The following is a 12606-nucleotide window of genomic DNA, read 5'->3' as shown; positions in this document are numbered from 1 at the left end:
ACAGTATGTTTATATGTATGGGATTTGCTGAGAACCTGAAACAGGTTCTTGCTACTACGGCAAGCAACTGACTGTTCGCTAAGCCCTCTGCATCCCGCATAGTTGCTACGTCTTTCAAGCTTTCCTTTCTAACATGTATCACAGATTAGAATTAGTATTATAGTTCAGTATTACAAATGAAAATTTAATCAAAATGTCGGTCGTTCTAACATTATCCCATAACCCCCAACAACAATGCAGTCAGCTAAAGACAAGACGATGTTTGCAGCTTATATTAGGTGTAAGACATTACATGTTTTGCACCTGTGTTTTTGGTTGTGTAAGTGTTAAACAATGTTTGCCATACAGTCCCATGCACACCCACATAAGCATCCATCTAGTTTCAGTGGGAACAGTGCAAGGCACATCGGAGAGATTTTCCACAAGGTCACTTTCATTTAAAGCTAAGCTCGTAATTTGAAGACTCCTGTATCAAGCCAGCATTTTTATAAGGGAACCGCATCTGGATCCAAGATTCAAAGCCAACTGGCCAAAGACCATCCTGCTCCTATTATGAAAGTGCAATCAACGAATGACTGGCAAACCGATGTCACTTTGAACAACTGTAAACTGACTGACTGAAGTAAAAGTGAGTCATGTTTCTAAATCAGTGTTTGGATTTTATAGTTACAATTTGACATCTTAGGTAAGGAAGTGGCTGTGTGAGAGATTTAGTGACAGTCAAACGTGGTGGGGGACGTATTCAATTGTGTGCATATTAATTTGTAACTCTAAGCCATAAGCCGTATTTTACTCCCTGTTTACACTCAAACCAAGCAGCATACATGTATGTACATGAAAAAACTTTACACATATTTCTAATCACCTGTATGAGCTCAAAGTGCTGCGCATAGTAAAAAGACAGCAGACAGAAATAAAAATTCAATTAAAAATTTGCTAGCAGAGCACTCCTTGGCAGTGCTCTGCTAGCACTTTTCCAATCTCTTTTAGTTGGCAAACACCACTGAGGGGAAAAAGAGGAATACTCCAAGTGACTTATGATGACCTGAACAATCTCAGTGTGTTAAGTTAAAAGTCGCTTTGGTAGATATCTGACTCCATCCCGATTCATCTCAACATACGAGTGTGGCCCAAACTCAATCTGAAAATATCAAAATCCTTGTGTTTAGCTAGGCAGAGTAAATGTAGCCAAAGCTCCATTTAGAAACCTCAAAGAAAATGGCCTGATATATAAAATAATGATTTCTGAAATGAATTTAAATTTGAACAAAAAATTCTATATATTTCTCTTTTTTAAAAATAAGTCATGCTAGCAGCATTACTCTATGGACGGAAATGTGCTTTGACTGGTCCACCACTTTGGTCAAGAGTGAAGCTACTTCACTCCAATCCACTCAGTAGCTGAGTGGCAATCCACTCAGCTACTGAGTGGATTTCCATGACACTTTGCACAAACAATCCTAGTACTGAGGTTTTTCCTATAGTGCCACCAGCAATTCAAAGTTTTCACTTATCGTGTGAAATATCTTAACCTTTACCAGATGGACTGCCATATAATTTTGTACAGATCTTCATGTTTCTCAGATGAAGTATTCTGATGACTTCAGTGATGCCCTGACGTTTCCTCTCACACCACCATAGGGTTGTGCTGTTCTGGTTTTAAGGGAATGTCTCAACAACTACTGACTAATGACTGCCATTACGTTTTGCACAGACATCAATGTTCCCCTCAACTGTCATTACTTTGGTGATCCTGTTACTTTCCATCTTGCGCCATCGAGTCAAAATTTTCACTTGTCAAACACTTTTGTTTCTGACCAAATACCTGCAAAAGAATAACGACAATCCCATCACCCTCTCTGCCCTTGTGTTAAGCACTAATTGGCAAATGTTAGCATTGCTAACACAGTGATCTAAAATGTTAAACATCAGCATGTAAGCTTGCTGGTTTGGATGGTTCTAACCACTATTTCCAAGATCAAGAACAGTCTTTCATGCTTACCTTGTGAGCCAACATGCCCTCTAAGTCCTAAAAGTGCTATGGATGAAGTCATAACAGCAACTGAGATCACATTTCAATTGATCCATCTCCATGACAACTCAACAAACTGAGAAAGCGATTCATGAAAAAGAAGATATCTAAACTTTCTGAGGCCAGTGTTTATGATATAAAAACTGATGAATAGTGCAAATACATTACAACAACTAGAAAATGCTGTGTGTGGATATCAGTTCAGATTGCACCACAGAGAGCCAGGTAAACACCATTAGAAAGCTTACCCTATGCCACACATTTAGAGACCAACCCCTGTTGCCTGGCAGCCCCTAGTTCAACGGCTTAACATGAATTCCTAGGTAAGACATCTGTCACAGTGGCCTCCCAATCAATTCTCCTATCACACCTCCTTAATCACATAATCCAGGCTCTGATGAAGTGCCAGTTAGCAGCAAAAACTCCCCTAATAGGCCAGCCTGAATTCATACATGAGACAGATGTTTTCAGGAGTGTGGAAACACCTTGGCCTGAACACTATGACACACACACAAAAATCTGCCGGTGGCTGGGCAGCGACACCCTCAGAGACCCGAGGCTCATAAATGGGGTAAGGCGTGAAGCGCAGACCCCCGAGGGAGCCCATTAAATCAACACAGATACTGCAATTCGCCATTTTTCCCCAGCCATCAGCAAATTCAGCGTGATCCCTCCGGTCACAAGCAATCTAAAAGTGCTGCCACTCAACAGATCAGTGCATGAGCAGGGTTTCCCTCAGGGTACCGAGTGGAGGGCTCATGAGATCTGCATGTGTGGCTGCCCTCTGCTCTGCCACACTCCATCCAGAGAGCTTGTTGATAGCATACAAAAGTGCACTATATCTCCCTGCTGTGCTTACTGCTTTAACACGAGGTACTTACTATCACTCACTTTCCCCTTAGGGACAATACAAATACAGAGATGTGCTGTTGGTCACCAATTTTCTAGCTGTCTTTCATGGGCTCAGGCTCACACTAAACTTCTGCATTTTTTTTTGCTGGCCTGATTCTTTTGGAAAGTAGTCATTAAAAATTTTGGATACAGGTAGCAAATACTAGAGTTCTGTTTTCAATTTTAAAATTTTGCCGGTATTATGCCATGTCACATTCAGATTAAAACTGCTCATGAAAGAAGGCATGGAACGGATGAAACCCTCATCTACAGCTACCTAACATCACAACTTCAACCTTTACTTGAGAGTCTGAAAGGCAGCAAGGTAGATGCAGTCACTAACCAACCTGCCCAACGCCTACAGACAATGTGTGTCCATCTATGAGCAGACAAGTTGCTCTCCAAAATCAGGATTTAATACAGAGGTTATGGTCGCAGCTTCAAAGATGCTGTGTATGAGCTGGTAAGAGATGTGGGCGAATGGAGGGGCTTCACTTCAAAACTCTGTAAAGGTCTCCCAACTCCTGATGTTATGATTTTAAAACCATTCGACATCTGAGTCAAGGTATACTGCACTCATCATCAAAGCAGCTTTCGGCCAGAATGATGGAATCCTCTGCCAGGAAAGTATAACAAAGAACACATGAAAAATTTGGTGGAAGAGAAAAATTTCTTTACATTGGAGTTTAGTTGTGTGAAGGTGTATGGTTAAAAAGAGGAAAATGCACACTAGCTTCTCCAAACACATGGTTTTTAGTGCTGAATATACACTCGGACAAAATGGTCATTACAAATCATTAAAATTGTGAATTGTACAGTTTAAACCTGAACAGAACAACTGCCCAGTCATTGAAAAATATATGTGAAACAGAAATGATCTTCAGCACATGATCCATTCTGCATGAAGTGGGCTCCACTACCAGCTCAAATCCATAATGTGGTCTGAAAATAATGCTAAAAAAAAATGCCTTAAAATACAGTGTAGCAAATAACTGACAGCACGTGGGGGACAAAAGTTCATTTCAGGCAAGCAGTGTTTCCCTTCGTCCTCCAAGTCTTTGAGAGAACAGAGCTTAGAACTCAGTCATCTTCTTGTGTGTGTCAGCCTTCTTGTGCTCTCTCTGGATGGACAGCTCCTGGGCTTTCTGCTGGGCCAGCAGCCGGCGAGCCGCTGACAGCTTCTCCTCCAACTGCTTCACTCTGGATGCGCCCCTTTGCACACACATACAACAAATAGATTAGGAAGTGGGGAGAGACGAGGAGACAAGTTGGTTTCAGCTGCATTTTCCAGAGAAAGCTGGTCACGGAAACAAGTATCAAACAGAGACTCTTCACACCTTATTTGCATTTTCACAAAACTCCCACAGTCCTCCTTATTTGTGAATTCAAATTAATAACCATTTTACTTGACAGGAACATCATAGCAACTAGTGCTCATATTTTACAATAAATTGTAGTTGTGCAAAAAAGTGCATTTATGTACATATGTGTGTGTATGCTGTGGTTGCTAATATGTCTGCTTTCTCCATTGAGGAGATAACAGCTGCTGAGTGTCTGTGGAGAGACGAGGAGCTGAGGTTATTAATGACATCTTGCTTCATTACAATAAAAGTATGCTGAACTCATTACTAACCTGCCTGTTTGCCTGCTGAGTAACTCAGTCAGTTTCTGGATCTCCCTCTCTGTCTGGGACACCCTCTCAGTGGCCTGGAACAGCTTCACATTCAGATTCCTCTTGGTGCTTTCCCCTCCCCTGTAAGCCTCCACGCCAGTCGCTGCTGACGGCGCAGGAGCACCCTCCTCAGCAGGATGGGTACTCTTGCTTCCTAGCCTTTGGTTGAGAAAGTCAAAGACGGTGTGGCGCCCTCCTGTGGCAACCCGAGGCTTTCTGCGTCTCTTCGGGCGGCCCGTTAGCGTGCCATCTTTTGCTGTCTTGCTCTGGGTGCGTTTCTGGGTGAACTTGGCACATTGGTCCAGAGACGTACCTTTGGGTAGGACCACTGCCATGACTGGCTCTACTCGACCCTCCTGCATCTTTCCTAAACCTGAAAAGACAAAAGAGACTGAGTGAGGAAGGGAAACACAAGACTATTTCTTTTGTATATTTTTATACAGGAAAAGGACACCACACAACACTGGTAAAATAAATAAATAAATGTACTTATTTCTAATAGATTTTTTAAATATAAATGATGTTAATCAGAATCACTATACATGTTGTGGCCTCATAACATAAAATGGAGTTGTACAGTTGCACTTACCTTTCCCATATTCATAGCCCATTTTGAGCATAAGCTTGGATCCAATGCCTCTGGTATGTGCCTCCCAGCCACCAAAATTAGCAGTATTTAAAGTAACTGTGGATTCTACAGCAGGGTCCATTACTGTTGGGTAAAAAGTGAAAATAAAAGTAAAAATGGTCAGTTACTTTGTAAAGGAGAAATGGCCTAAAAAATCTAAAACAAATGCGCATGTATGACTTTTATTGGCACGTAAAATGGATCACAAGGCCATTAAATGGGGGAAGCTTGCAATTTGCCATCACAAATACTAGCCCAATATTGATCTGGCAATGGCAACACATATTCAAACACACCTTTTGCATAAGCCACCTGATCTCCATCTCCAGTGTCATCCAGGTCAGAGTCAGAGGAGAGTGGGTCATCTTCTCTCAAAGGCGGGATAACACAGTCAGCCTCGAACACGGCGTCTTTCAGCAGCAGTGAGTCAAACTTCACAGTGTAGAAACCACTGTCTATTTCTACATTAAGAGAAAGCATACGAGTTGGCTAAATTTACAAACTGGAATCATAAAATCTGTCATTGTCTTGGTTGTTTATGATATGTTGTGTAACTGTAATCAGACGACTTGCTGAAAATGTTCAGAAAAAGCCTCTATCACATTTTTTGAGAAGGTGACAAAACTTTAGTCCATTTTACTGCCAAACCTATCACTGTAGACTGCCTCGTCAACACTGGCCCTGTTGATGGAATACCTTTGATTTTTGCTGGGTACCAGATGCCGTCCTCGTGTCGAGCCAAGCAGGATGAGCCTTCCTCAAGATTACTGAGGTCACACTCCACAAACTCTCTGAGCTCCGACACATACACCACTTCACCATGAGAAAATCTTTAGTAAAAGGAAAATATCTCAGAAAATACTCGAAGATCAAAGTGGAATATACAGTAAATAAGCAAGGGATTCAACTGACTGAACCTGCAACTAAACATTTTTTTGAAAATATTAAATAAACAGATAAAAGGTGCACAAAAAAGAGCACCTCACAACATTTGTAGACTGCTGTCTGTAGCTATGGTCAGAAAACATTTGCATCATGTGGACAATGGGTGACACTTGCTGGATTACATCTGCTATTACAAAGTAGGCAGGTATGAGCAAGTAACCTTAATACAACAACCTTTTACAGATGTAGATGTAAAAAATCAACAAAAAAAACCCCCCAAAAAAACCAAACAACAAACAGTGGTACTTTACCTGCAATTATCCTGGAAGCGACATTTGTCTTCTAGGTAGAACGGACAAGGTTTCATAGATTTCTGGGTGGGGTAGACATAGAGCACTCTTACTTGTGCCTCTTCTCCATCTGGCGGTTCCGCCCCCACCACCATGGCATTGTGATACTCCAGTGTTCCCCATCTTGTCCGGAAGGGAGCTCTTACTTTTGTACCACTGAGTGCGTCTTCTTCTTCCTCCTCCTCCGCTTCTTCATCTTCTACCCCACCACCCCCCTCCCCGTCCATCTGTCTAGTATCACAGCCACTACCTGAAGACTCCCCCACCTCAGAGTAAAAAGCAGCAAACTCAGTGTCCACACTGTCGCCTGCGCGGCTTGTGTCAGCTGCTGCCTCTGAGGTATATGCCTGCAGGCCATTGCTGTCCTCGAGGCTGGCCAGAAGCCGACTCTTTTTGACAGACACCAGGCTGGCCTCAGTGAGCTCTATCAGCTGACTAAGGTCCTCTTTTAGTTTGAGCAGGTCTGACTGCTGGGACGGGTCCAGGCCAGCCGACAGGGCTGTCTCTACCTGCTGCAACTGGGCACCATAGGTAGCAATGGCTGCCTCAAGTGTTTCTTCATCCATACTGACACTTGGTACCAGGGCAGGACAGGAATTGACAACATCAAGCCCCCCAGGTATCTGAGGAAATGAATGTGGAGGATTTCAGGTGGAATCAAGGAAGCAGACCTCAGCGGAAGAGGTAGAGTACATGAGCTAATGGAGCTGGCTACATCATAGGAGAATCTGAACTGTCCTTTCCTGAATCATTGTTGATGTCATATTTTAGTGGTCATCTATTGATAAGCAATCAAATTGCCAGAGATTTTGACTGAGTTTAGGAAATGTTTTCCGTTTTACTTCAACAAGAACTACCTCGTGCACTGACTGTATGTTATGGAAGAGCTTTTCTCGTAAAGCTCCTGTATCGTGATTGGGTACCATCAACTTTAACCTAGCTATGAATCGCTAACCAGGCTAGGTATTCATCGGAGCTAGTGTTAGCTAAATGTTAGCCGTCTTTAAGCTAACTGTTACACGTGATTATAACAACGCTATTATTACCTTCTTAATTAGACGAGCTGTCTGACATCCACTGCACCGACTAAGGAGTGAGAGCCACTTGCTGCGTTATGAAAATAAGTAATTTAAATAGCTACATACATATACTAGAACATCTCAGCTACAAACACCGGCTCAGTATCAAGCTAGCAGAAGTGAATAAAAGGTGGACTTCTGTTGTGAATTTTCTTTTCTTTCAAAATAAAACAAATTTTTTCAGACTGATATTGACCGCTAACTACTGTCAGTACAAAATTAGAACTGCTGCTTGCTAGTGTTCAACTAGTTTCTAAAGTTGTGCCAAAACCAATCCTTTTCATAATTAATATGGTAGCTTTGTTGAATAAAGAAATTACTATTTTATACAATAAAACATTTTTAACAATTGAGATAGCAGTCAAGTAATTGAGTATTAACAAACACTAACTTAACTGTTTAATTCAGTTCGATAAAATTCATTGACATGACATAATTTACACGTTTCTAAGATAAAAAAAAATGTTATTACACATTTTGATAGGGTTTTCTTTTTCAAAATAAAACTTTCTGTTCTTTTATTTTGAAGATAAGACGCCAAACCCTGAGGTCACCCGAGGCGGGTGAAGACACGCCCCCCACCTGCCTCTGATTGGCTCATCTCTACCAGGCGTCCGCTAAACGCTAACGTTAGCCTAGCTATGATGCTAACCGCTGCCAAGAATTTGGAGAGCGACTCAGCCTCACATTCCTGTTCCCGGTTGTAACAGCTGCTGGAGGTAAGTTAATGTGAAACGACCTAAAGCTAAGTTAATCAGCTATCTTTTGTTAAGTTGTCACCACCAACGTCTAGTAAAATTTTAATTATTATTGATTGTAGTTGTTTAGATTACACCAAGAAGGTTTAGTGAAAATTTTGTATTACTTGTCATTGTATGCTATGTGTGCAGCACCAAATGCGTTAGCCCGGCCAAATAACGTCAACATGGATGCTATGTGTGCAGCGCCGGATATGGAGAAAAAAAGGTAAATGCTGACCTAAATGTTTAGGCCACTCCAATGTCTAAATGTAGAGCTGAATACCAGTGAACTAGCTAACGTTAACCTTACTTTCAAACAGATCAGGAAATCTGAAAAGGCCCCTCAGCACAGCTGAACGGTTTCCCTGCACCGCCCCATCCATAAATATGGACCAACACTGTGAATTGTTGGTAAGTGCTACGGGTTATCCTATGATAAACCCCACATACATCATTGCTTTGCTTCAAAGTCTTCTAATTTTTTTTAAAGCATTAAACTGAGGCTCATCTGACAACGAAACGTCCCATTGACCATAGTGGTTACTGTGATATGCCTAGACAAACTCTTAAATGTTAGTATTCAACCGAGAAGACAGCATATTGTATTTGATCTGTTCAAAACAACATCTTGTTGCCTTTTGTGTTGAAGGACTTCTTACCAAAGGATTATCAGTACCATGTATGTAGGTACAAAGCTGTGAGCCAGTCCGGCGGTGACCGAATCAGTTTTGAGGCAACGGTACGGATGCCCCTTAAATCGAAGGAGGAGATCCTGGTGTGGCTGAAGTCCATGGCAGTCACATGGAGAGTGGCCCACACCAGGCCCACGAAAGGCCACAGGATCATCTTCAAAGTGGGTTGTTTTTTTACAAAAGAGTTGGTATTGTAGCATCGTCCCTTGGTAGTGATTTTAATTTCCAACCACTTTCAATATGTTCAGTTGAAAGGTGACTCCTTATACAGGCTTTCTGCAGGTCCTTAAAAAGTCTAAATTCAATTTTATAAATCTTAGGCCTTAAAATTCTTTAAATAGTCTTAATTTCAATTTATGAGGTCTTAATTGCTACAAATACTTTAACTAATTTCATTTATCCATCTTTTAATTTCTACTTGTTAAATTTAGCCAAGCAAATCTCCCTGAAAGTTACCATTTCTGATGTTACAAATCTGTAAACCTCCCACTAACCCTAATGCATTCTTAAACTTTATACTTGCACTTACGTGTTGGCAAAATGTGGATGAACCTAACTCACTTTAAACCTACTCTCACGCACTACATTTAAATGCACATAACAAACCAGATTATTCACTTTAGTATATGTAGAGAAAAATTCCAAAAAAACCCATGAACTTCCCTGTCCCAAATTCCGTTTTAAAAAGTCTGGTTAGATGTATTACAGCAGCAGCTTGCTATCTAACCTAAAGGAGACTGTTAGAGCCATCAAGGTAATAATGCACCACATTCTTACATAAAACTTACCTCTGTGCAGGACCACATACTGTATATACTACTTACCTTTATACCTACCTGCAGTGCTTTGATAAGAAAAAGATGATTTTTTTTTTGTTTTGTTTTTTTTCCAAAAATCCATCTTAAATTTTGACAAAATTTATCTTACTACCTATTTTTCCTAATACTGTAGGCAGACTACCGGTGCCAGCATAACACCAAGCCCAGGAAAACAATAAAGGCTGGCAGGGTGTCCAAAAATACAGATTGCCCTGCTAAACTTAAAGTTACCCTTGTGCGCACTGAGCTTTCCCATGGGCAACAGAGCAGGTCTAACACACAAACCCCACTTAAATTCTAAAGCAATACTTGTTTTAATGTATGTCTGTACATATCCTTTTAACAGTATGTTACTTTTTTTTTTTTTTTTTTTTGCCTTTTCCCTCCAGAAACACTGATCCTCACATACCAGAGTACCCAACACTGGTGGATATCAGCAATATTCACAATCACAACATACATATGGCTGATGCTGTTCATCACTGGGATGTGGACACTGAGACTGCGGAGAAGAAGCTCACAGCACCAGAGGGTCAGTTTGATTATAAAGACGTGTTTCTAATGATGCATAAATATATACACTACTGATTAAACACAAGATAAACCATTGCTCCTTATATTTGCAGCCATTTTAGACAGTAAGGAGTGGCACTCCATGATCAAGGAGTTTTCGGCCATGGGGCAGAGCAGTGAAGGGTTTCAACGAGCAGCATCAGCCATGATGCACACCTTCCATAGGCTAAAGGAGAACCCCTCCATGCTGCAGTCGGCGATGCACATGTTTGGTCACTATGGTTCCAAGAGCCTGGCATCGCAGCAAGCACGAGCTCTCCGGCGGGCCGCTAACTGTTCTGGGACAAGTATAGCCGCACAGCCCACTTCTGTTGCCCGCCGAAAGGTCAAGCGTGGGGGTAGACAACGAATCACTGCTGGGAGGCCAAAGAAAATTGTTGCAACCACGGACCATCGCTACAGCTACCAAAGAGTGAAGTCTGGCACTCACAGCTTGTCCCAAGCAGTAGAGGTGCGTTGCAGCAATCCAAAGTAATTAACTCTCCACCACCGTGCCCCTCACCTTCCCATTTTCCTCCCTCCAAAGAGGCTAGAGGCTCTCACACTGTGCACCTCACATTCCCTGTTTTCCATAGTTGTTTTTGTATATTTGATTGTATATAGTTCCTTTCACAAAACCTATACACATCGACAGTGTTGCTGCCTACAATTGTTCATACAAATCTGTTGTTAATGTCCACTTACAAACCTATACAAAGTGAGTGTGGTTGTACTGTTTATCTCAACTGACGACACGTTTTTATAGACTTGCTTTTTCAAATATTTTTTAATTTTCACAACTATTTGTTTTTTGATATATAAGTTGTATCCAACTTGTTAGCTATTTTTATTTTTTACTGTTTTCTTTTTGTTTTTTGCATATATATATGCACGTTGTCTATATGCATTTGATTTACTGTATTTTTGTTATTTTTATACATTGTTATGCATTGAAAAAGCCTTGATTTACAATGAATTGACCAGTGTTTTGTTAAGTTAAATACCATTACCCACCGAGTGCTATTTGCTTAATACCATTAGCTATTTCTTGATTATCTTAACAATAAAATTTCATCGTCAGCCTCATTCTGGCTTTAATTTCTATTACGGAATTAGTGTTAAACTTTAATGAAAAGATTAATTTAAAATAAAAACTTTTCGTGGGCCACTCTTATCAACGATAAGGTTATCTACTACACACATAAAGCATTTGGTTGCTGCACACACAGGATCAAAGTGGATACACGTTTTAAAAACTCTTCATACATACCTTCTAACATACTGAAAATGTAGAAGGGGACCAACTTGGCACAGATCTAAAGTGAAATACAAATGTTACCTATGTACTGGTTTTGTCTGGACAATTATTTTTAGGGGGAATGCAGTACCTTCCATCAGAAACCTGACTTTCTGTCTCCTGGTGTAAGAGGTACAATACTGATGCTTAATAATTTTTAGCTTTATCATAGAAATTTACTTGCTCTTTCCACTGACATTTGGGATTTAATATGCAATAGAGATATCTGTCAGTAGTAAAGACAAATCAATCAGATATTATAAATACACATTTACGGAAATGTGCAACATCGATCAGTCCTAGCTGGAGAGGGACCGGCCTTCAATCTGCATGTCTGTGTCAGGACAGGGAAAATGATCTTCATGCTTGGATACTATGCGTGAAGTTGTTGCCAATCCTCCATCACTGTGATGTTCTGTTGCAGTGAATGAGGAAGACATCCAGCGCCGCTCTTCCTCACAGAAAATGAGAAGAAAGGGAGAAAACCGTAAAACCAACAGAAGCAGTCAAGCACACCAAAGTGGATTCCCAGGGTCTACTTCTCTGTGGGCACACCATTGCTGGGGGGATGTTATACGTTATGTGACAGGTTGTAGAAAATGTAAAATTAACAATTAACTGTGGGCCATTGTTTTATGTTAACAATATTCATATGTTGCAGATCTGATAGAGTATTAAGTGGGGGATTACACTACTTTGGAGTGAGCACAAGCACTGTAATACTGATTAAGACTGGTACTTTCAGTGCTTGGTCGGCTTTGCAACTGGCAATAACCTTTATGAAGGCATGTTACTCAAAGATATTTTATTACAAATATTAAGATCTATGTGCTTAAGCACAGCAAGATGGCAAGAACAGTATTGCAACCTTAGTTAACGTTTCTTAGTAGAAGTAGGTTTGTAAAATAGGCAAAAGTTTGGACAGAATCTAATTACCATTCATAACACTGATAAAATTTAATTTTACCAA

At 40.7% G+C, this 12606-nt stretch overlaps 2 protein-coding genes across 4 annotated transcripts; one reads left to right on the top strand and one right to left on the bottom strand.

Annotated features, from left to right (window-relative positions):
- Positions 1-3624: 3624 nt before the first annotated feature.
- Positions 3625-9047, bottom strand: zgpat (zinc finger, CCCH-type with G patch domain). 3 transcript variants are annotated; one of them, XM_040153624.1, is made up of 7 exons: positions 8937-9047; positions 6420-7081; positions 5920-6053; positions 5520-5684; positions 5185-5307; positions 4557-4968; positions 3997-4135 (listed from the first exon to the last, which is right to left on the bottom strand). In XM_040153624.1, exons 2-7 carry the CDS (start codon positions 7022-7024, stop codon positions 3997-3999), a joined length of 1578 nt encoding a protein of 525 aa, XP_040009558.1. In that variant the 5' UTR covers positions 7025-7081; positions 8937-9047. The 3 variants fall into 3 exon arrangements, with proteins under 3 accessions (XP_040009559.1, XP_040009558.1, XP_040009556.1); XM_040153622.1 differs by lacking the exon at positions 8937-9047 and adding an exon at positions 7505-7663; XM_040153625.1 differs by lacking the exon at positions 8937-9047 and having other exon boundaries at positions 3625-4135; positions 6420-7024.
- si:dkey-75a21.2 (uncharacterized protein LOC794385 homolog) lies at positions 8200-11653 on the top strand. The gene is made up of 7 exons (XM_040153626.1): positions 8200-8256; positions 8428-8503; positions 8598-8688; positions 8927-9130; positions 9921-10057; positions 10177-10319; positions 10414-11653. The coding sequence occupies exons 2-7, from the start codon at positions 8463-8465 to the stop codon at positions 10833-10835; spliced, it is 1038 nt and encodes a 345-aa protein (XP_040009560.1). The 5' UTR covers positions 8200-8256; positions 8428-8462; the 3' UTR covers positions 10836-11653.
- The last annotated feature ends 953 nt before the right edge of the window (positions 11654-12606 follow it).

The sequence above is a fragment of the Xiphias gladius genome, chromosome 18 (genome assembly GCF_016859285.1).
Source record: "Xiphias gladius isolate SHS-SW01 ecotype Sanya breed wild chromosome 18, ASM1685928v1, whole genome shotgun sequence".
NCBI lineage: Eukaryota > Metazoa > Chordata > Actinopteri > Istiophoriformes > Xiphiidae > Xiphias > Xiphias gladius.
Note: the sequence above shows the minus strand (reverse complement) of the source record. Positions and strands in the feature narration are given on the sequence as shown.